Below are 24,407 nucleotides of genomic sequence, written 5' to 3' on the forward strand. Positions count from 1 at the left end.
AACAGCCACTTCTACCTCCATCATCCTCCCTGGGGCCTAGCTTCACCAGCTGGAAGCTGAACTATCCTGGCTGCGACACCATCCACCTCAGGGGACAGCGACCACAGCGGCGGCTAATCCCTGGCCGCATATCGCAGGTGGCATCACGAGACAACCTCTACATCCCAAATCCTCTCATCCCATCCCTTCATCCCCTTTATTGGTGTAAACCTCAAGGCCATGAAGCCGGGCAGGGCCACCTGTGACATCCCAGACACGACATCACCGGCCCGGCGATGAGTAAATGTAACCCTTGCCCCGTGGGTGCTACATCACCAATTTGGGATTTACTACAACTGTATCCTGATTATACTCTGTGATATAAATATATCAATTTAAAAAAAAAGTGACCCGCGCATCCAACAAATGTGAACAGGTGCTAGCTGAGAAAACATAGTAACTATAAAATGCATACAGCTGCACACTAAAAAGCCAACAATGTATAAGGGAACTCTGGTATTGCATTACTGCTATAAGAATATATGAAAAAAGAGATATTTAGTTTATGTATTGGCCAATGCATGTGAGTCCAGTCACCACGACAAGGTATATCTCTATTAAAAGTGGGAAACTAACTTAAATGCCACTTTCTAGGTTTAAAACCTACATGTCTGGGCACCTAGCCTAAAAGTCTAACTTGAAATGCCACTATTTAGACTAACCTCCATGTCTGGGCAGTTAGGCTCCTGCTATAAAGGTTATGGACACAGCCTGGTTATAGGGTGGAGTGCTCAGTCAGAAAGAGACTCACTGTTTTCATATATTCTTATAGCAGTAATGCAATACCAGAGTGCACTTATACATTGTTGACTTGTTATTGTGCAGCTGTATGCATTTTGTAGTTACTATGTTTTTTCAGCTAGCACCTGTTCACATTTGTTGGATGCGCGGGTCAGTTTTTTTTAAATATTTGTATTGAGTCTCTTTCTGACTGAGACCTCCGCCATATAACCAAGCTGTGTTCATAACCTTTATAGTAGGAGTCTAGCTGCCCAGACATGGAGGTTTTTAACCTAGAGAGTGGCATTTAAGTTAGATTCCCGGTTTAATAGAGATATGCCTTGTCATGGTTACTGGGCTCACATGCATTGGCCAATACATAAGCTAAAAATTATCTCTTTTTTCATATATTCTTATAGCAGTAATGCAGTACAAGAGTTCCCTTATACATTGTTGGCTTTTTAGTGTGCAGCTGTATGCACTTTGTAATAAATATATCAATGGCACTAATTTCTCTCCGGTCCTGATAATTTGTTACAGTGTGTCATTGCCAAAATTTCTCATTCTCCTTAAACAGTAAAGATTAGACAAGGCCCCTTTCACTTTACGTTTTTCCCTACATTCGATGGTTATGTCTGAACTTTCCGCAAAACGGGACTTGGCTGTATGAATCAATGGGGCCATTGACTATAATATGTCACAAGTGACAGACAGTCCTGTGGTGTCCGGCTATAGAAAGTCACAGTGTCAGGCTGGGCAATCTGCTCACTGGCCTATTTTTTCTGCTTGGCTTTCAACCTTTCCCCTTTAGGACCCTGCGGAGTTCCTCACCCTTTCAGCTGCTTTTCATCAGCACTTCCTTGGTGTTTTTATATACCTTCAATTCCTATTACTTAGTGCTGGTGATAGCTTATTTACCTTTACCAAGTCTTCAGTGCAAGCAGGCAGCTTGCATATATCTGGAGAGTCTTGGTGGTTGTTGTTGATCATCTCCCTGAGTCATCTGAGATATGTTGTTGTTTCCTTACCTTGTTTGTTATCCCTGTGTGTTCTTTAGCGCTCAGTGCGGCTGACAAAGAACTGATCCCATCACTCCCTACCTTGGGCTCAGATCAGGGTCAGCCTAGGGCCAGGGATCCAGCTCATAGAATCATAGAATTGTAGAGTTAGATGGGACCTCAAGGGCCATCGAGTCCAACCCCCTGCAAGTGCAGGTTTTCCTAAATCATCCCAGCATATTGTTTATCCAGTTTAAACCTGAAGATTTCCATTGATGGAGAGCTCACCACCTCCCGTGGTAGCCTGTTCCACTCTCTGATTGCCCTCACTGTCAGAAAGCTCGCCCCATAGGTGAGGGAACCCTAGGACCAGCAGTAGTCTTGGTCAGGGTTCACCATCACTTCCTTCCCTAGACACAAAGGTTCCCTTTCGCCAGTCGCTTAGCACTTCCCCATACCTAGCGTAACACAGAGTCACCATGTGCTCTGTTGTGCATTGTTTTTGGCAGTATGTCAATTGGAGGAGGCCACCAAGATGAAGTCTGGTTGTCTGCCTCTAGTAGGCATATATGGCCAAAAAAGATGCACAACAGAGCACATGGTGACTCTATCTGCATTATTATAGTCAATGGCCTTACGCAAGTTGTGTGCACTTGCAACCTGCGATAAAGCTGGTGCACAATTTGGGCTGGCAGTTTAGATATCCTTGTAGGAGTCTGGAAAGAGAAGAAACCCCCTCCTGAGGACCTTATAGTGCTGATAGGTGTTATATTGCTGTGTTTTATTCATTCTATTTGATGCAATTGTTTAATAGGAGATCAATCCCCATCTCTGCACTCATGTTAGAGAATGTGTCAGGGCCGGGAGTACTGGTGGGCCCAGGAGGTGGAACCCCAGGGGCACCCCGGATCGAGTCACCGGACCAGGATCCAACACAAAGGCGGGGAAGGACCGCTGACCCCGTACCGCCTTCCTGGCCGCACGACGCCTAGCCGATCTACCAGCAGTGGCAACGGGAAGCGGGGGGGAGACAGTCAGAAGCAGGACTGGAGTCTTGGACGACCGGATCGGGCGCCTCGGACCGGGTACAGGACAATGTCTCTTCCTCGGTAGCCGGTGGCATCACAGTCTCAATTGTCAGGGACGGTGGAACGTCGCTGGAGTGCGTCGTCTCCTCTGGTTCCGGTGGCACCACAGTCTCAATTGTCAGGGACGGTGGAACGTCGCTGGAGTGCGTCGTCTCCTCTGGTTCCGGTGGCACCACAGGTACAAGTGACAAGAGTTGTGGCACGGCACTGGACTGAGTCGTCACCTCTTCAGGGGTCGGTGGTTCCAACGGTTCAGGTGACAGGGACTGAGGAACAGGCTGTAGGCATTGGTCATGACACAAGGGTCCCCAGCGGATGATTTCTCCAGTACGCCAGCTGACCGTAGGTTCATGTACCCGCAACCAGGGTAAACCCAGCAGAAGTGGATGAAACATGCGTGGCAGAACATAGAAGGTGATTTCTTCGGTGTGTAGCGCACCGATACGCAGTTTCACAGGTTTAGTGACAAACAGGACGGGATCAGAAAGGGGTTCCCCATCCACAGAGGCTATCACAAGCGGTGTCTGCAGCGGGGTGACAGGTAACTGGTACTTGTTGACTGTGGCCTGGTGGATGAAGTTACCCGCTGCCCCGGAGTCGAGATATGCCTCTGCCGTGAAGCGGGTTTCTCCTGTTGTCACCTGTACGATCCATGTCACTGGAACCAAAGGGCTTTCGGTGGCAAGGGTGGCGGTTCCCACCATCCCTTGGACCTGGGGTCTACCAGGTTTCTCCGGGCAAGAACGTAGCATATGGGACCCGTCTCCGCAATAGAAGCACAGGCCCCGGGCGAGCCGATCTGCACGGCGTTGCTTGGCCTGGGTCAGACGGTCCACCTGCATGGGTTCTGGCGATAAGTCACGGAAAGGCAGGGACGAGGGAACGGTAGGTCTCTGCAGGGGCAAGGCATGGCAAGGTGGTCGCTTCTCCCGGACTCTCTCTTTGGTACGCTCCTGAAAGCGGAGATCAATCCGGGTGGCCAGAGAAATCAAAGCGTCCAGGGTGTGAGGGACATCACGGCCGGCTAGTTCGTCTTTAATACGACCAGAGAGACCCTCCCAAAAGGCCGCTGTTAAGGCCTCATTATTCCAGCCCAGCTCTGAAGCGAGCGTGCGGAACTGGATGGCGTATTGGCCGACTGTTTGGGTCCCTTGGCGTAGCCGGAGGAGCGTAGAGGTCACTGCGGTAGTTCGTCCGGGTTCGTCGAAGGTGCCTCTGAAGGCTCGCAGGAACTCCTGGATGTCGGTGATCATTGGATCCTCGTTTTCCCACAGGGGGTTAATCCAGGCCAGGGCTTCGCCTTCCAGGTGTGACATCAGGAACGCCACCTTGGCCTGGTCTGAGGCAAACAAGTGCGGGAGCAACTGGAAGTGCAAGGAGCACTGGTTCAGGAAACCGCGGCAGGACTTGGGATCCCCTGCATAACGAGACGGAGCAGCGAGGCGAAGTTGCGAGGTCGTGGAGGAACCTGGTTCAGACCTGGAGACTGGTTGCTGCGTGGACGAGACGGCAGTCTGCAGCGTATACAACCGGTGGTCCACGGACGTCATGAATTTCAGCATCCAGGTCAGGGTTTCACGCTGTTGTGCCAGCTCCTGGCGCAGCTCAGCCAGCTCTGATGTTTGTGCTCCAGCGGGATCCATGGCCTGATCAATCTGTCAGGGCCGGGAGTACTGGTGGGCCCAGGAGGTGGATCCACTGGACCTTGCACCCCACCGGAGGGCAGGGCACACGGCAGCCGGAGCACTGACGTGGCAGGGACAAGTATAAGCAGGTCACCAGAGTCACAGAGTTCTTTAGGACAGTAATGTAAACAGGCACAGGTACCAGAGTGCAAGGACAAGAAGTCAGCAGGACACGGTACCAGGGGACCTGAGCACCTAGCTCATAAGACTAGCTACAAGACACGTTGATCAGGCCCCGCCCACATGGAAAGGCAAGTCTTATATACCCAGCACAAGCCTATGTCATTTCCTGCTTCAGGTGTGCTGGGCCTATAAGACCAGGAGAGTGGGCGCGGCCCGGTCCTATACAGAACCATGAGGCCAAGACTCAGAGTCAGACTCCTGAGACCAGGAACAGGACTCAGGGGAGCAAGAGCGGGAGCGGCAGCCATGACTGGTGAACACATGGACTGGATCAGTGGGTAAGGAGCGGTGCTGGGACACGGGGAGTGTGACAGAATGAAAGCACCAGTAGATGTGGGCCTCAGGAGCGATAATACTTAGCCAGCCCTGTAGTGGGGTGTTTAGGAGAAAGAAGAACGTTGGGTAGTGGAGTCAGCAGTGAGTAGTGAAGAGAGTGAAGTCAGTGACAGGGAGTGAGACAGGCGAGGCCACATACTGGGTGTGTGTGCAAGGAGCAGACATCTTGAGGTAGCAATCTCTATATCCGGACTGGAAAAAGTGTCAGTCTGGATCTTAATGGACAAAATGTCCCGGATCCTGAGATGTGGAACACACAGAGGGAGAGCGCAGCTACGGTGGGTACGGCTGGGAGCGCAAGGAGGTAGAGCTGAGGGTTTTGTGTAACCCTGAGACAGCACAGGGAAAATGGGCTGAAGAGGCAATATATAGAAAAGACCTGTGAGTCTTAAGGGGGCTTTAAACGCAATGACATCGCTAACGAGATGTCGTTGGGGTCACGGAATTCGTGACACACATCCGGCCTCGTTAGCGACGTCGTTGCGTGTGAAACGCAGGAACGACCGTTAACGATCAAAATTACTCACCTAATCGTTGACACGTCATTCTAATCCCAAATATCGTTGCTGTTACAGCACGCAGGTTGTTCGTCGTTCCTGAGGCAGCACACATCGCTACGTGTGACACCGCAGGAACGAGGAACAACACTTTACCTGCGTCCACCGGCAATGAGGAAGGAAGGAGGTGGGCGGGATGTCACGTCCCGCTCATATCTGCCCCTCCGCTTCTATTGGACAGCCGCTTAGTGACGCCGCTGTGACGCCAAATAAACCGCCCCCTTAGAAAGGAAGCGGTTCGCCGGCCACAGCGACGTCGCTGGGAAGGTAAGTATGGGTGACAGGGGTTAGCGATGTTGTGCGCCACGGGCAGCGATTTGCCCATGATGCACAACCGCTAGCACTGTCGCTGTGTGTAAAGCCCGCTTTAGAGTCACACTAGGTACGGGGGAAGTACTAACCAAGTGGCGGAAGGGAAACCCTGTGTCTAAGAAAGTGGAAGATAGTGACCCCTGACCAAGCCTACTGCCGGATACCTGACCCTAGGTGTCCCTAGTGCTGGGCAGATAGGGAACGGGTAGGATGAGCTCTGTCAACCCCACTAAACACTATAGAAGACTCAAGGAGGACACACATGGGGAAAATGCATGAACTGCTTATCCACAGATGACTCAGGTAGATGTTCAGTAAAGTTTTCAGCAATGATACCACAGAGGAGTACAAGCCACCTGCTTGCAACCAGGGCTTGCATGAACTGAATAATATCACCAGCACCAGTCCAAGGAAGGAAGGGGTATTTACGCACCAAGAGAATTCTGATGATCAGCAGCTGAGTGGAAGATGAGCTCCTGCTGGGTTCAAAAGGGGCGAGAGATTAAAATCCAGCAGGCAAGCTACCTATACCAATGAATACTGACAGCAGGAAAAATGGAAAGTCAGGGAGCATTTTGCGCAGCCGAACACTATGACCTTCTATGGCCAGAAACCACATGACTGTCTGTCACCTGTGACACATTAGTGAAAAAATAGAGAATTTGCCAGCCTAGGGCATGGGTACTACTGAAAGTGGGCTGTGGACAGTGAAGGACAGTTAGTTGAATTGGGGTATTCACGTCACCTATTCCATATTGCTGAAATGCTAACACGTGATGTCCCACCAATAGGCTATGTACCTGCTATCTACTGTATATCTGTTTCAGCAGTTCCAGCTGTAAAGTTTACTTTATTTTTTATAAAGTGAACTGAATTCCTCCTTGCTATTGCTTTATATCTGGGGTTCCAGTGTCATCTGGAAGTCTGCAGTCGGAGTGGTAATCATCTGCAGCAAATAACATCACACACATCCAGAGGAGCCCATGTCACTGGTGTTCAGGATCACAAGAGAGCATCTCGGCCCTTACAGTCTACCGGCCAGAGCGGTCAATCACCGGGAGCGCTCAGCTCCTCAGTAAGCAGAAAGGCAGGAGAGCAGTGTGCTCCTGCAGATAACACCCGGAGAGAATGCTTAACTAAAAACAATATCTGGAATCTTAAAGGCCCCGTCACACGCAACGACGTATCTAACTGTGACGCCCTGGGCAAGCCAGGGGTCACAGGTCATCACACCTGTTCTGTCCCCACTTAAAGGCGATGGAAGGTGCGTAGTTGTGAGAGGTTGTGAGAGTCTTACCTTCGTTTTTCCTATAGGTAGGGCAGACAGGACCTTGAGCACTCCAGAGTGAAACATGCACATGCTGAGATGAAACAATGGTGGTTTATTTTCTCCAAAGGTTAGGACATGCAGAGTGCAGTAATCCAAGTATCTGGCATTGTAATCTTCCAGTGATGCTTGCCTCTGTAGCTACTACGTGGTCAGAAGACTTTGCTTCTAGTAGCTCCTATAAGGGATCTTGCTCTCACAAAAGCTCTGGCTGGAATGAACATCCCAGGAAGTGATGCAAGAGGGTCATCAGACACTCCCATGGGCTGGGCAAAAGAAACAGAGGAGCTGAAAAGTCTGACCAGTAGATGGCAGCAGAGACAGGCATGAAAAACATTAAATAACAGTTTTAACTAAGACAAATAGAAACAGCACACTCCCCGTCTGAAATTCACTTTGGGGATTTCACTATTGAGTCCATAATACAACCTGAAAGGAAAGGCATGTTAAATGCAAAAACAAGCTCAATTGAGTCCAAAACAAGAAGGATGGCTCAAAGTTCAGGTCCGGTAGCGTTCATCCTGTAGGGACGCTCTCTATGGGCAAAAGCAGAACAAGTTCGTGGATTGGCCTTGCAAAGGTCTTCGTCTCACCTTTCCTGATGACCTTTAGCTCCACCTTCCGAACATTGCCGTCCTGACTAGGCAGTATCCTAGTAATTAGTCCCATAGGCCAGTCAGTCCTTTCTGTGGTCTGATCTTTCATGAGGACTAGGTCTCCTTCCTTGAGGTTCGGCTTGGGATGTCGCCACTTCTTTCTTCCTTGAAGAATGGTGAGGTATTCCTTCCTCCATCGGTTCCAGAAGTAGTCAGCCAAGTATTGAACCCGTTTCCAGTGTTTTTGATAAGTGTTCGCGTGGGTGAACTCTCCGCTGGGCATTACTGCGTTGTCAGTTTTTTGGGTAATGAGAATAGTAGGAGTTAATATGGTTGGTGTTTCTGGATCCATGGTCACCGGCACAAGGGGTCTTGAATTGATAATGGCTGAGACTTCAGCTAAAAGAGTGACTAGAGTCTCATGTGTGAGTCTTGAGGAATTGACGTCCATTAGCATGGAGTTCAAGATGTTGCGTGAAATCCCGATCATCCTCTCCCAGGAGCCTCCCATGTGAGAACTGTGAGGGGGATTGAAGATCCAGGTGCAACCTTTCTCTGCCAGCTGATCTTGGATAGGTTTGGTGTCGATGTTCAGTTCTCTACATGCACCGACGAAGTTGCTTCCACGGTCAGACCTCAGCTGTTTCACTGGTCCTCTGATGGCAAGGAACCTTCTCAAGGCGTTGATTAGGCTGGAGGTATCCATGGACTCTAACACCTCAATGTGAACGGCTCGAACACTCATGCAGGTGAATAACACAGCCCACCGCTTGCTGTTTGCTTGGCCTCCGCGAGTTCTGCGTGTGGACACCATCCATGGTCCGAAAACGTCTAGGCCCACGTAGGTGAAAGGTGGCTCTGTGGAAAGTCTGTCTGTAGGCAAGTCAGCCATTTGCTGGTACAGTTGTTTTCCTCTCGCTTTACGACAGTGCACACAATCGTGTAGTATTTGTGCTACACGTCTCTTCATTCCAATAATCCAGAGGCCTGCAGACCGTAAAGCACCTTCTGTAATTTGCCTGCCTTGGTGTTCAGTCTTTTCATGGTGGTGTCGGATCAGCAAGACTGTAACATGGTGTTTGTTGGGAATGATGAGAGGATTTTGTTCTGCAACTCCAAGATGAGCCTGATTTAAACGACCACCAACTCTCAGTAAGCCGAAACTGTCGATGACTGGGTTTAAATTGGCGAGAGGACTTCTTAATGGAATCTGCTGTTTGTTGTATAAACACTTCCATTCTATGGCGAATTCACTCTGTTGGAGGTGGCGTATTATGAGGGACTCGCTATGGGAGATGTCCTCAGCAGAAAGGGCTTTGTGGCAGACATGCCAGCGATGACAGTCTTTGGTTTTAAGGTCAGTACGACAGCATCTGGCGATATGCACTAACCTAGCGACAGTCCTGACGAGCCTCATCCAGCTGGAGAAACGTTCAAAACGTTGGCAACCGAGGTTGGAAGTTTTTTCTGCACTGGTGGCCAGGGTATTGACTTCAGCTCGGACATCTGGATCGTTGTCTGGATCTAGGATGCTGAAGGCTTCCTGGACACCTTCTTCTGACTGTCTCAGCAGGAACTCTGGACCCGTAAGCCAAGAAGAGTTAGCAAAAGAACTTATAGACATAGGTCTAGTTGCGTGATCTGCTGGATTCAGTTCGGTTGGTACAGGTTCTGCTAGGTTGTTGCAGACTTCCTTGTCCATAAAGGCGACGCTGTGTTCTCTCATTTCAGGCTTGCTGTTCATGGAACGCTGAAGAGAGTTAAATCTGGTCTGAGCTTGAGCTCGGTTGTTTGGGAGTCTTACCCTGGTAGATCGGAAGGGTAATGGAGAGACCCAATGGTTGGTTTTGTCTTTAGAAAACTCACAGTCCATTATTCCGATGAATTCTCTGTCCTCTACTGACAAGGCTACTTTATCGTCGTCCTTGGTTGTGAGAAAGACTGATCTTCCCAAGTTGTCGATATGCAGAGAAGAAGCGATGTCAGGTAGCTGTATTGTGTCTGGAGACTTCTCTTTCACTTCATAGTGATGAGGACATGGCTTTAAGCAGGTTGTGCGCCCATCTCCATGCACGTAAGTCTTGAAGGAATCAATTTCTGATCGATCAACGCACACATTTCCTATGACTACCCATCCCAAGTCCAGTCTCTGGGCGTATGATGCATAGTCAGGCCCATTACACTGCTGTCGCACCTTGTGTACCCTTAGATTGTCTCTGCCGAGCAGGAGTAGAATCTCTGCGTTATTGTCCAGAGGTGGGATAACACTAGCGAGGTGTCTTAGGTGTGGTTGATGAAATGCAGCTTCTGGGGTAGGAATTTCATTCCTGTGGCTGGGTATTTGGTCACATTCAACGAGCATTGGTAGAGGTATTTCAGTCTTCCCATTGATAGGAGAAGCAATGAATCCCTGGGCTCTTCTGCTGCTAGTCTCTATGCGACCCGAGCAGGTGTTCAAGGTGTAGGGTTCTGATGGTCCATTAATTCTGAAGGCTTCAAAGAATTTGGTTCCTGCTAGGGACCGGTTGCTTTGGTCGTCTATGATGGCATACACCTTCATTGCCTTTTCTGGATGTCCCTCGGGATAAACCTTGATGAGGCATATTCGGGCACAACATTTCTGTGTTTGGCCCTCTCCACATACCTCTGAGCATGAGCAGGAGACGGCTGTGGTGGTTTCAGTCTGATTCTTGGGCTCCCCGCCATGACTTGGAGTGGGAGTGGTGGTGACTGCAGCCGGTGTGTCTCTAGCTAGCTGGGTTGGGTGCATGGCTGAAACGTGTTTTTCGCTATGACACTCCTCACACTTGACAATGGATTTACAGTCCTTGGCCATGTGCTCAAGTGATGCGCAGCATTTGAAACAGATCCCAAGCTCTGTGAGGACTTTCTTGCGCTCCTGCAGGGTTTTAGTTCTAAACCCTCTGCACTTGTTCAGTGAATGCGGTTTTTTATGGATGGGACATTCTTGATTGAAAGACTTATCTCGTGATGAGATGGTGTTCTGTTTATATGAGCGTGCTGCAGGTGATGGTAGCTCAGTCTTCCTGACACTCACAGTGTTCTTAATGTCTCTGCGTTTGTGTATGGCACCTTCATACCTTGATGATGATGATGTTGCAGCTGCCGAAGTGTTGAACTCTAGGAAGTCGAGGCTGGGGTCGTTCCTCATCTGGGCCTGCTCGTCAATGAACTTGCAGAAGTGAATAAATGGGGGAAAGGTGACGTCATTCATTCTTTTGTACCTTGAGACTGACGTTGCCCATTTCTCCTGCAGACTGTATGGCAGCTTCACCACGATTGGGTTCACTCCATGGGCTGTATCCAGGTAGCACAGCCCAGACAGACGAGGGTCTCTTTTGGCGAGCTCCAGCTCCATGAGCAGATCACTTAGGTCTTGAAGCTTGTGGACTTCTTTAAGGTTGATCTTTGGGATGTCCTGCAGTCTCTTGAATAGGGCTTTCTCTATTGCTTCTGCGCTGCCAAATGTGCGTTCCAGTCTCTGCCATGCAGCAGCGAGACCTGCTTCTGCTTGTCCCACATAGACGGTTCTGAGGCTCTTGATACGGTTTGTAGAGCCTGGGCCCAACCACTTGATCAGGAGGTCGAGCTCCTGTTCCGCAGTGAAGTTGAGATTTGCGATGGCTGCCTTGAAAGTTGCTTTCCAGGCCCTGTAGCTCTCTGCACGATCATCGAACTTCGTGAGACTAGTGTTGATTAGCTCTCTGCTCACCATGAACCTGGCAAACTCAGACATATCTGATTTCTCACAACTTGTTGCCACGACGACTCGTGATGCCCCTGGGGCGTATGGGCTGCCTGGCATGAATGGATGAGATGTTCCCGGGTAAAATGACGTTGCTGCAGGGTTGAGCTGTGGTTTAACCTCTGTAGATTCTGATGACCGCTGCTTGAGCTGTGGAAGTGGGTCAGGAAACACTTGGTTGCCATCTTGCTGTGGTGGCTGTGTTTGAGAGGGCACCTCTTGGTGACTGTTATTAATTTGCTCGGGTGCGTTAGGTGGCACTGGCACTGGTAGAGGTAAGTTGGAGGTTTCGGTGTTGTCGGCTTGGACGGTACTGCAAACCGGGGTTGCTACAGGTAACTGATTCAGTACATAGTCTCTTGTGCGATCAACTGGATTGTCTGCTTCCAGTGGTGGCGAGTGAGTTGGATCAGGACCTTGGATCAATGCTTGCTCAAGTAGTCTCATTTTAGCTAGCGCAACTTCCTCTTCCATCTGTGACCGAAGAATCTTTATCCGAGCCTCCGCTTCTGCCCTTTTGGCTTCCGCTTTAGCAGCTTCTGCTTTTGCATGGGCTTCTGCTTTAGCGGCTTCTGCTTTTGCAAGGGCTTCTGCTTCTGCCCTTTTGGCTTCTGCCCTTTTGGCTTCTGCTTCTGTCCTTTTGGCTTCTTCCTCTACTTCTCTTTCTGTGAAGGAACGTCTCACCTTGGATTCCTCTGCTCTTATGCGGGCCTCTAGTATCCTGTCGCTCAGGGCTGAGCTTCTTGAGGATGATGACCCGGATGACCGAGAGGAACGTCTAGATGAGGTTGATCGGTGTGATCTGGTTTCTTGCTGGTGAGAGATACGGTGTTCGGCCTTGTCTATGGCATCTTGCACCTTGGCATCTCTTTCCTTGTTTACCTCTTCTGCCTTGCTCAGGTCTGAAAGAGCTTCATCAATTTTAGTCTTTTAGAAAGGTAATGTACCTTGTTGACAGTCTCTTGTATCTTTCATGAGCTGTGTTCAGCCGTTCCAGAGCGGCTTGTAAGCATGCGGCATCACCTGATGAGGATTCAAGTCTTGACATGTAATAGGTGACTCGTTCCCACTGTTCTTCCAGGTGTTCACATAGCTCATCTTTCATAGTGTGATAGTTTTCAGCGGCCTTTATCGTGGGTTTGGAAGAGCGCTTCGGTCGGACAACTTGGTCTGCTGAAAGCATGGGCTCTGCCTCCTGGGCTTCATAATGGACAGTATCAGATTGTATTTGCTCTGTTTCAGCAGTGGGGAACTGTCCAAGGTCTTTTTCAGCCATTTTGATTTAAGGTGTACTGTCTCTTTAAGAAACTTGACTTTTGAATAGGGGTCCAAAAATCGTTGTGCAGCTCTGCAAGGACTCCCTGATGAGATTCCCAAGGTATCTTCAGTAAAACTTGGGGTTCGCAGTGCAGCGATGTGCAGTAATGGAGTATAATGTACTGCAAGTCTATAGAAGGAGTATAGCAAGAGGGAAACAGCAGGTGCATAAACTGTCCCTTTACAATGCAGCAGAGGTGACACAGGACGTGGCAGATGGGAGAGCTTCCCCTTAGGCTTGTCCAGGCATGCACTGTGCAGGCAGACTAGTGCACAAGGCTTGTTGCTAGGCAGATTACATGGGAAGTTACAGGGTTCTTAGGGATCTGTAGCCGGGGTATTGAGCTCTTAAGCAGTCTTCTGACTGTTCTGTCCCCACTTAAAGGCGATGGAAGGCGCGTAGTTGTGAGAGGTTGTGAGAATCTTACCTTCGTTTTTCCTATAGGTAGGGCAGACAGGACCTTGAGCACTCCAGAGTGAAAACATGCACATGCTGAGATGAAACAATGGTGGTTTATTTTCTCCAAAGGTTAGGACATGCAGAGTGCAGTAATCCAAGTACCTGGCATTGAAATCTTCCAGTGATGCTTGCCTCTGTAGCTACTACGTGGTCAGAAGACTTTGCTCCTAGAAGCTCCAATAAGGGATCTTGCTCTCACAAAAGCTCTGGCTGGAATGAACATCCCCGGAAGTGATGCAAGAGGGTCATCAGACACTCCCATGGGCTGGGCAAAAGAAACAGAGGAGCTGAAAAGTCTGACCAGTAGATGGCAGCAGAGACAGGCATGAAAAACATTAAATAACAGTTTTAACTAAGACAAATAGAAACAGCACAACACCACCACACCCTACACCCCAGTTAGGAACACCAAAGCTAACCCAAAATCCTTGTTGCCTTCCTCCAGGGGCTGATGTTCACACCAGGAGGTGGGCCAGGCGGTTGGCTCCGCCCACCGAGGAGTTCACAGCCCTGGAGGAGGGAAGAACCAGGCAGATAGAGTTTGGAGGAGGAAGTGGAAGGAGTGGAAGTTTAGCCCAGGCAGGGCTCGAGTAAAGTTCAGTTTAGGAAGTGAAGGAAGTAAAGTGGTAAAGGAGGACAGTAAGAGTGGTGACAGGAAAGAAAGAGTAGAAAAGCCTGAAGTTAGTCCAGCTGTGTGCGGGACAGAGTCAGCAAGGTCAGCAACGGCGGTGATTGTCCGGAGGGGTGACCGTTTGGAAGTTCCTGGAAGGACCGCGGACGGGTGGTGGCCCGGCGGTCTGGAGCAGTGTACAAAGGACAGTCAGCACCAGGGCAGGGGCCTCTCGGACCCCGGCAAGGCTAGGAGTCGCCATAATTTGCCAAATCCGTCAGTGAAGGGGACGTCGATCCCCCAACAACCAAGTCCCGATTGAAGGCAACAGCCCAACCATTACAGTAGAGACACCGCCACCGCCAGGGCACCAGTTTCTAAGGGCCAGCGCCTGCAGGCAAAGAGTAGAGCTCCTCCGGTCCAGCTTGAAGCCGGGGAGAGGGTTACCGGTGGGAACCCATCGAGACCATCAACAACATCAGGTGCAGGAAAAGGGACATCACCGTCACCTACTGGGGAAAGCAAGTGCAGCCGTCCGTGGGAACCGTCTTTCCAGCCGTGTGTTTTACCGAGAACTGTGTCAACGTCTCAGGCTGAGTGAGTACCACAGTGCCGCAAGGCACAGCGCTGCCCCCGCGTCCCTGCGCCCACCAAGCCCTGCATCTCCCACCTCATCACTGGGCCCCGGGATCACCACCCCTACCCACGGAGGGGCAACACAACAACTTGCTGCTTCACACCATCATTCCCGGGATCCCCACACCGAGCAGCGGTGGTGCTAACAAATCACCACAACCGTGGGTGGCGTCACGGACAATAGACAATATCCCAACAACCCAATCCCCTTTCACTCACGGGCGAGGAGCGCCGCTCGAGAACCCCCGGGATCCGGCCCACCGCTCGAGCCACCACTGAGCAGCAGCAGCCGGACCCGAGCAGAGGGGGGAGCGCAGTGCTGACACCCTCCTCCCCGCCCGCGACAACTTGGCGTCACGAACAGGATCTTACCGCTCTGCCGTTGAGTAGAGGTGCGCCTTGTAACCGCCGGAGGTATCCGGCCGAAAAATTTCAGAAGTCGCCATTTTTGGCGCGAAAAGTTCCCGCTCGAGCGTCTTCTCGAGTAGCAGAGGCGCGAAGGCCAAAACTCCGCCCCAAGAGAGGAGGGGCCGAAAAGAGCTAAGGGGGACGCGATGGCGGCTGAACGCATGTAAAGGTAGCGGTACAAGCAGAAACGCTGAGACCCCCCCCACAGTCCGCCGACCCTGGCAAAGAATGTCCGCCCCACCTAGTTATGCGGAGGCTACCGAGCTGGTGCCCAGAACAGCGGCGTGGCTGAGGGCCCGGACGGCGGGGATCTGCCGCCACTATCGGAGCCAGATCTGCAGACTGATGGAGAAGTGGACCGCAGAGGTGGAGGCGATAGCTGCTGTTGCACGAGTATATGGAATGGAGGCCATGATGGAGGAGCTGGTGAGTGACCCACGCCCCTGTGTCCCCGAGGGACCGGCCGCTGCGGCTGAGGGACCCGGTCTGCCTCTGGCTCCCACGCCACCTCCGTCCTCTTCACCCGTGCACCGTGTTGCGCCTGGCCCGTCGGGCATACCCCCCTCTGTGACTGTGGCCATGAGAGTAGCCAGCCTAGAGGCTACGGCAGCTGGTAGCCACCCGCCTAGTACAGGGGCCGACGATAGCGATTCTGGGCCTGACACCAAGCCCATGTCAGAAGAAGATGGGCCCACCTCCGCTGAAAGTCCGGAGTAGGGCAGCGGATGCCCGCTGCAGCAGCCCCCGTTGGGGCCACCACTGAGTTTCTGTTTAAGTTTGTGTGAAAGTTTTTGAAAATGATGATAACTGAAAATAATACCGAAAAAGTCATCTGATTGTCTACCAGTGATTGAACCGGCCGGAGCCGGCACCGTTGTCCCCGTGGGGACCGTTTAAAAAGTTGTTTTGCATGAGGAACTGCTCATGGACAAGCCCGAGAACTTGCAGGGCAACCACAAACGTTAGTGGCTTGTAAATAAGTTGTTTACCGTTACCGTTTCCGCAATTACCGCCTCCGGAGAGGCAGGTTGGAGGGAGGGCCCTGAGCAGAGCAGGCTGGGGCCCAGCCACCAAAGGAACCGGTGGCTACCCTCTGGAGGGGAAGGACAGATCCCGCTCGGGTGACTTGTGCCGGACTTGGGGACAAGGGGTGCTGCCTGGGTTTTAGGAGCAGCATCAGGGCCAGGTTGCTTGGGTGGGAGAGAGCGGAAACCGTAACCGTGAACCGTTATGCAACGTTTAAGAAATGTGCCTCCCGTATGGGAAGAATTATTAAAAATGTAAATATGTTACCGTTTACCTTTTATGCATTTTCAGAAAAATAAAACCGGTGTTGGACGGGCAGCCCGCGGACGGTCTGCATTTTGCTAAGGGGGAATGTGACGCCCTGGGCAAGCCAGGGGTCACAGGTCATCACACCACCACACCCTACACCCCAGTTAGGAACACCAAAGCTAACCCAAAATCCTTGTTGCCTTCCTCCAGGGGCTGATGTTCACACCAGGGGGTGGGCCAGGCGGTTGGCTCCGCCCACCGAGGAGTTCACAGCCCTGGAGGCGGGAAGAACCAGGCAGATAGAGTTTGGAGGAGGAAGTGGAAGGAGTGGAAGTTTAGCCCAGGCAGGGCTCGAGTAAAGTTCAGTTTAGGAAGTGAAGGAAGTAAAGTGGTAAAGGAGGACAGTAAGAGTGGTGACAGGAAAGAAAGAGTAGAAAAGCCTGAAGTTAGTCCAGCCGTATGCGGGACAGAGTCAGCAAGGTCAGCAACGGCGGTGATTGTCCGGAGGGGTGACCGTTTGGAAGTTCCTGGAAGGACCGCGGACGGGTAGTGGCCCGGCGGTCTGGAGCAGTGAACAAAGGACAGTCAGCACCAGGGCAGGGGCCTCTCGGACCCCGGCAAGGCTAGGAGTCGCCATAATTTGCCAAATCCATCAGTGAAGGGGACGTCGATCCCCCAACAACCAAGTCCCGATTGAAGGCAACAGCCCAACCATTGCAGTAGAGACACCGCCACCGCCAGAGCACCAGTTTCTAATGGCCAGCGCCTGCGGGCAAAGAGTAGAGCTCCTCCGGTCCAGCTTGAAGCCGGGGAGCGGGTTACCGGTGGGAACCCATCGAGACCATCAACAACATCAGGTGCAGGAAAAGGGACATCACCGTCACCTACTGGGGAAAGCAAGTGCAGCCGTCCGTGGGAACCGTCTTTCCAGCCGTGTGTTTTACCGAGAACTGTGTCAACGTCTCAGGCTGAGTGAGTACCACAGTGCCGCAAGGCACAGCGCTGCCCCCGCGTCCCTGCGCCCACCAAGCCCTGCATCTCCCACCTCATCACTGGGCCCCGGGATCACCACCCCTACCCACGGAGGGGCAACACAACAACTTGCTGCTTCACACCATCATTCCCGGGATCCCCACACCGAGCAGCGGTGGTGCCAACAAATCACCACAACCGTGGGTGGCGTCACGGACAATAGACAATATCCCAACAACCCAATCCAATTTCACTCACGGGCGAGGAGCGCCGCTCGAGAACCCCCGGGATCCGGCCCACCGCTCGAGCCACCACTGAGCAGCAGCAGCCGGACCCGAGCAGAGGGGGGAGCGCAGTGCTGACACCCTCCTCCCCGCCCGCGACATAACGATATATCGCCGGGGTCACAGACTCCGTGACGTACATCCGGCATCGTTAGTGACGTCGTTGCGTGTGACACCAACGAGCGACCGTTAACGATGGAAAATACTCACCAAATCTTCCATCGTTGACACGTCATTCATTTTCAAAAAATCATTGATTGTTGAGGTCGCAGGTTGTTCGTCGTTCCTGAGGCAGCACACATTGCTACGTGTGACATCTCGGGAACAACAAACACAGCTTACCTGCGGCCACCGGCAATGAGGAAGGCGGTGGACGGGATGTTACGGCCGCTCATTTCCGCCCCTCCGCTTCTATTGGGCGGCTGCTTAGTGACGCCGCACGAACCGCCCCCTGAGAAAAGAGGCTGTTCACCAGCCACAGTGACGTCGCTAGGCAGGTAAGTCCGCGTGACGGCTCCGAACGATATTGTGCGCCACGGGCAGCGATTTGCCCGTGACGCACAAACGACAGGGGCCGGTACACTCGCTAGCGATATCGCTGCGTGTGACGGGGCCTTAGGACTTACCTGGAAGTATGACTTTAAGTGAAGCACCAGTTGGTTGACGGACAGCTGGCTCTGCTCTCCTGGAGTATCGCTGGCAGCTGACAATCGTGCACCGTGCAGCTCCTTACAGTACAGGCTGTCCTGACAGTGAATGATCTTCTCCATTCTGAACTGCAGCTTGATCATCTCCTCGGCCCCCTCTTTTTGTCTGTGAGAAATCTCTTCAAATTTAACCTTACAATTAAAATGAGAATTTAATCTGGGAATTACCTCAAACCACAATAATCACACAAATAGAGGATGAAAAAATAGACTAAAATACAATATAGATGTAGCAAATCAACAGGCACAATACATATAATTTCTAGGTGCCATATGCTCACGTAGCAATATAAATAGACCAAAGGCTAAATGTCCTCCATAAGGACATCACATGTGACATGGTGAAACGCGTGGCAACATATAGACCAAGTATGCCTTTGCTCTAAACAGGTAAATGGATGAAGCAGCACAGAGAAGGCAGACTCAGTGATAACAGTGGAACAAGTCTGATTTTTAGTCACTATGTACAATTTCCACAGTCAAGATGCAATTGTGAGGAAATGGCAGATTATGAAACAGCAGATATTATATTCTTATATAATCAATACAATATCAAATCGCAAACTTTAATGGTACAATTTCCCACGCAATATTCAAATATATGTGCTGTGCGCTACCCGCCTGTGTCTGTACTGTAAGAGTCTACCATCCGCAGTAGAATTATCTACATCTACAGCGGTAACCGTAAGGGGTACTTTACACGTTGCGACATCGCTACTGAAATATCATCGGGGTCATGTTGTTAGTGAGGCACATACGGCGCCAGTAGCGACATCGCAATGTGTAAAGTCTAGGAGCGACGATGAACGAGCGTGAAACAGTCAAAAATCGGTAATCTGTGTCACGTCGTTCATTTCCATAATGTCGCTCCTGCTGCTGATTCGATCTTGTTCGGCATTCCTGCAGCACCGCACATCGCTGTGTGTGAAGCAGCGGGACCGACAATCATCTCCTACCTGCGTCCCGCTGCCAATGCGGAAGGAAGGAGGTGGGCGGGATGTCTACGTCGCGCTCATCTCCGCCCCTCCGCTTCTATTGGCCGGCCACTTAGTGACGTCGCTGTGACGCCGAACGCACCTCCCCCTTGAAGGAGGGATTGTTCAGCAGTCACCGCGACGTCGACGACCAGGTAAGTGCGTGTGAAGCTGCCGTAGCGATAATGTTCGCTATGGCAGCAATCACAAGAAATCGCATGTGCGACGGGGGAGGGGACTATCGCGCTGGACATCGCTAGCATCGGCTAGCGATGTCGCAGCGTGCAAAGTACCCCTTACAGCCTCTAATTAGAGTCAGCTCAGTATCCCTGATAAGCTGCAGGTCGAACCAGACACTACCATCTCTCAAGGGCATAGCTTAAAAGGGGCTTTACACGCTACAACATCGCTAGCATTTGTTAGCGATATCGAGTGCGATAGTACCCGCCCCTGTCGCGCATGCGATATCGTATGATTGCTGCCGCAGCGAACATTATCGCTACGGCAGCGTCACACGCACTTACCTGGTCGTCGTCGTCGCTGTGACTGCCGAACAATCCCTCCCTCAAGGGGGAGGTGCTTTCGGCGTCACCGCAACGTCACCGCGATGTCACTAAGCGGCCGGCCAATCAAAGCGGAGGGGCGGAGATGAGCGGGACGTAACATCCCGCTCACCTCCTTCCTTCCGCATTGGCCACAGGACGCAGGTAAGGAGACGTTCCTCGCTCCTGCGGTGTCACACATAGTGATGTGTTCTGCCACAGCAGCGACGAACAACCTCGATAACAAACCATTAATGATTTTTGGTTTTGGGACGACCTCTCCATGGGGAATGATTTTCAGCACTTTTGAGGTCGGTTAAGGTCGCTGGTAAGTGTTACACGCTGCGATATCGTTAATGACGCTGGATGTGCGTCACTAACAACGTGACCCTGACGATAATTCATTAACGATATCGTAGCGTGTAAAGCCCCCCTTAAGTCTGTACATTTACAGGGACCCCCTGGCCTCTAGCCATCTGAAGTACACTATACTTCAACTAGGCTTCCTGATCTTTCAGCTCACAAAGTCATCCTGTTTGATAACTTGGTCCTTTCAGCTCACAAGGTTGTCCTCTTCGATAACTTGGTCCTTTAATCTCAGAGGTCCTTTAATCTCACACGGTTGTCATCTTCGGTAGCTTGGTCCTTTCAGCTCACACAGTCATTCTTTTCTGTAACTTGGTCCTTTCAGCTCGCATGGTTATTCTGTTCAGTAACTTGGTCCTTTAATCTCAGAGGTCCTTTAATCTCACATGGTTCTCCTCTTCAGTAACTTTGTCCTTTCAGCTCACACAGTTGTCCTCTTTGGTGTAGCTTGGTCCTTTCAGCTCACAGGGTTGTCCTCTTCGGTAACTTGGTTCTTTCAGCTCACAGGGTTGTCCTCTTCGGTAACTTGGTTCTTTCACCTCACATGGTCATCCTCTTCGGTAACTTGATTCCTTCAGCTCACACGGTCATCCTCTTCGGTAACTTGGTCTTTTCAGCTCACATGGTCATCCTGTTCGGTCACTCTGAACTTAAAGCTCACACAGTCGTCCTCTTTGGTAACTCGGTCCTTTTTAGCTTACACGGTCTTCCTCTTTCGTAACTCGTCTTTCTCAGTACATAAGTTCAACCTCTTTCAGGGGCTGCATGATGTTACTCTTGTACTTCTGGGTGCGGCTACAAGCCAGGTCAGCTTGCTCAGTACAAGTCTGTCCGATAACTCTCATTCTGCCATGGCCTCAGGGGGTTTATTTTTTTTCTCAATATCTTAGTTCCCACCCAAATATATTACTTCCTATTCTTCAAACTCTGTCCAGCAGATGGCGATGTTAGCTCACACAGACTTCACTTGTGCTTTTCTGATGTGGGAATCATCTATTTCCTTACATTACTTCCCCTGGGGCTCTGTTATACAGTGCCTACAAGTAGTATTCAACCCCCTGCAGATTTAGTAGGATTGATAAGATGCAAATAAGTTAGAGCCTGCAAACTTCAAACAAGAGCAGGATTTATTAACAGAGGCATAAATCTTACAAACCAACAAGTTATGTTGCTCAGTTAAATTTTAATAAATTTTCAACATAAAAGTGTGGGTCAATTATTATTCAACCCCTAGGTTTAATATTTTGTGGAATAACCCTTGTTTGCAATTACAGCTAATAATCGTCTTTTATAAGACCTGATAAGGCCGGCACAGGTCTCTGGAGTTATCTTGGCCCACTCCTACATGCAGATCTTCTCCAAGTTATCTAGGTTTTTTGGGTGTCTCCTGTGGACTTTAATCTTGAGCTCCTTCCACAAGTTTTCAATTGGGTTAAGGTCAGGAGACTGACTAGGCCACTGCAACACCTTGATTTTTTCCCTCTTGAACCAGGCCTTGGTTTTCTTGGCTGTGTGCTTTGGGTCTTTGTCTTGTTGGAAGATGAAATGACGACCCATCTTAAGATCCTTGATGGAGGAGCGGAGGTTCTTGGCCAAAATCTCCAGGTAGGCCGTGCTATCCATCTTCCCATGGATGCGGACCAGATGGCCAGGCCCCTTGGCTGAGAAACAGCCCCACAGCATGATGCTGCCACCACCATGCTTGACTGTAGGGATGGTATTCTTGGGGTCGTATGCAGTGCCATCCAGTCTCCAAACGTCATGTGTGTGGTTGGCACCAAAGATCTCGATCTTGGTCTCATCAGACCAGAGAACCTTGAACCAGTCTGTCTCAGAGTCCTCCAAGTAATCATGAGCAAACTGTAGACGAGCCTTGACATGACGCTTTGAAAGTAAAGGTACCTTACGGGCTCGTCTGGAACGGAGACCATTGCGGTGGAGTACGTTACTTATAGTATTGACTGAAACCAATGTCCCCACTGCCATGAGATCTTCCCGGAGCTCCTTCCTTGTTGTCCTTGGGTTAGCCTTGACTCTTCGGACAAGCCTGGCCTCGGCACGGGTGGAAACTTTCAAAGGCTGTCCAGGCCGTGGAAGGCTAACAGTAGTTCCATAAGCCTTCCACTTCCGGATGATGCTCCCAACAGTGGAGACAGGTAGCCCAACTCCTTGGAAAGGGTTTTGTACCCCTTGCCAGCCTTGTGACCCTCCACGATCTTGTCTCTGATGGCCTTGGAATGCTCCTTTGTCTTTCCCATGTTGACCAAGTATGAGTGCTGTTGACAAGTTTGGGGAGAGTCTTAATTAGTCAGAAAAGGCTGGAAAAAGAGATAATTAATCCAAACATGTGAAGCTCATTGTTCTTTGTGCCTGAAATACTTCTTAATACTTTAGGGGAACCAAACAAAATTCTTGTGGTTTGAGGGGTTGAATAATAAATGACCCTCTGAATAAACTTTTCACAATTTAAAAAAGAAAAAAAAAATAACATTCTTTTTTGTTGCATTTCACACTTCCAGGCCGATCTACAGTCCAAATGTCACAATGCCAAGTTAATTCCGAATGTGTAAACCTGCTAAATCTGCAGGGGGTTGAATACTACTTGTAGGCACTCTATAGTCTTTATTTATTGCACTAATGCACTATATTGCTGAATGTTGGATTTTGTATTAATCCTAGTTTCGGCATATCAACTTTGAAGAGGACCTTTCGTCTGCTCAAAAAAATTCAATTAAATTCTTTGTAATAATCCACAACCTCTCCTAATTCTCTAGCTCTTTTCCTTTTTGCACCTCGTCGTTCCTTTTCAAAGAATATTGAAATTTGTTACTATTTGTCATGATTCCTATGTACAGAACATTCTGTATTATTCTACTAAGCTCTCCTGCGAAGCCAGTATAAGTTGCCTATGGTGCAGAGCATTTTGCAGGATGAATGCTCTGCTGGTTGTTTCACATCACTGGGTGCCACGCTGTCCTAGGAGGTGCTCACGCAGATGATTCTCCTTCCCGGTGATTGCTCTGCTTCTTTAGGGAGCGTGTTAGCTCAGGACGCTGCCAGTCGTACTTTCTGGTTACAGTTGTGCTGTTGGTTCTCGTGGTCCTCAGTGTTCAGATCTTGGCCTCTTGACTCCGGACTGTTGTTTACTAGTGTCTGCCTGTCCTCCCCTCTTTCTGTTGTGACTTCCTGGCTTCTGACCTCGGACTTCCTCCTGACCAAGTCCCCGCCTGCTCCCTTTGTACGTACTCTACTAGAGCCCTAACCTTCGGCTTGTCTCCTGACCTCGCCTCTGTCTGCCCCCCGTGTACTGTCGTCGCCTCCTGGTTTATTATCTCGGCCTGTCTGACTACCGCTCCATTTACTGCATACAAGTAGTGTCTAGCGCCACCTTGTGACAGTCATCACACTTTTGGAGTGCAGTATATGAAATCTCCGCTTGTAGTGCAAATGGCCATGTCCTCCATGGAGTTATATGCTTTTTTTCTCTCCCGCAGATACTGTCAATCACAGAATGTAGAACTACAGCATCTGAGACTGATGGATTAGCTGTTAAACTGTGATTAGCATCGTCTAGAATTAAAAGGGGAAAGCTCATGCCCCTTGAGTAGACTGTGAAGAAACGCCAAGACTGTGAAGAAACGCCAAGTTGGTCTGTAAGCAGAGATTTCACATACCGACAGCAAAAACATTAATGGGAATGTCTCAACAGTGAAGCGATGCATAGTAAAACACAAAAGAACGGCAGGATCGGTGTCACGGTGTCTCACAGGTGACAGTCATGTGGTGTCTGGCAATAGAAGGTCACAGGAATTGGCTGCGCAAAATTATCCCTGACTTTCTATTGTTCCTATTGTCAGTATTCATTGTATTAGGTAGCTTTCCTGCTGGGTTTTCATCTCTTCCCCTTTTAAAACCCAGCTGAGCTCTCCTTCCACACAGCTGCTGATTATCAGTATTCCCCTTGTGCTAAAATACTTCCATCTTCCCTGGACTGGTGCTGGTGATATTATTTAGCTCATTCAAGCTCTGGTTGCAAGCAGGTGGCTTGCTTTCATCTGTGGTGTCGTTGATGAAACTTGGCTGAACTTCTCCCCGTGTCATCTGTGGATAAGTAATTCATGCTTTTACCCTTTTTGTGTCCTCATTGTGTCTTCTATACTTTTTAGTGTGGTTGACGAAGAGCTTATCCCTCTCGTTCCCTATTTAGGGCCCAGCACTAGGGATACCTAGGGTCATGGAATCCGGCTCA

The 24,407-nt window shown here is 50.3% G+C and overlaps 1 protein-coding gene across 1 annotated transcript in view; it reads right to left on the reverse strand.

The window, feature by feature from the left end:
• The window catches only part of LOC142285822 (interferon-induced GTP-binding protein Mx1-like), a 105,607-nt gene that overhangs the window by 1,156 nt on the left and 80,044 nt on the right, over positions 1–24,407 (reverse strand). Inside the window, exon 17 of the mRNA XM_075333302.1 lies at positions 18,196–18,408. Coding sequence (XP_075189417.1) covers positions 18,196–18,408 — 213 coding nt within the window. The remainder of the gene's footprint in view (positions 1–18,195; positions 18,409–24,407) is intronic.

This window comes from Anomaloglossus baeobatrachus, chromosome 2 (genome assembly GCF_048569485.1).
Source record: "Anomaloglossus baeobatrachus isolate aAnoBae1 chromosome 2, aAnoBae1.hap1, whole genome shotgun sequence".
Lineage (NCBI taxonomy): Eukaryota > Metazoa > Chordata > Amphibia > Anura > Aromobatidae > Anomaloglossus > Anomaloglossus baeobatrachus.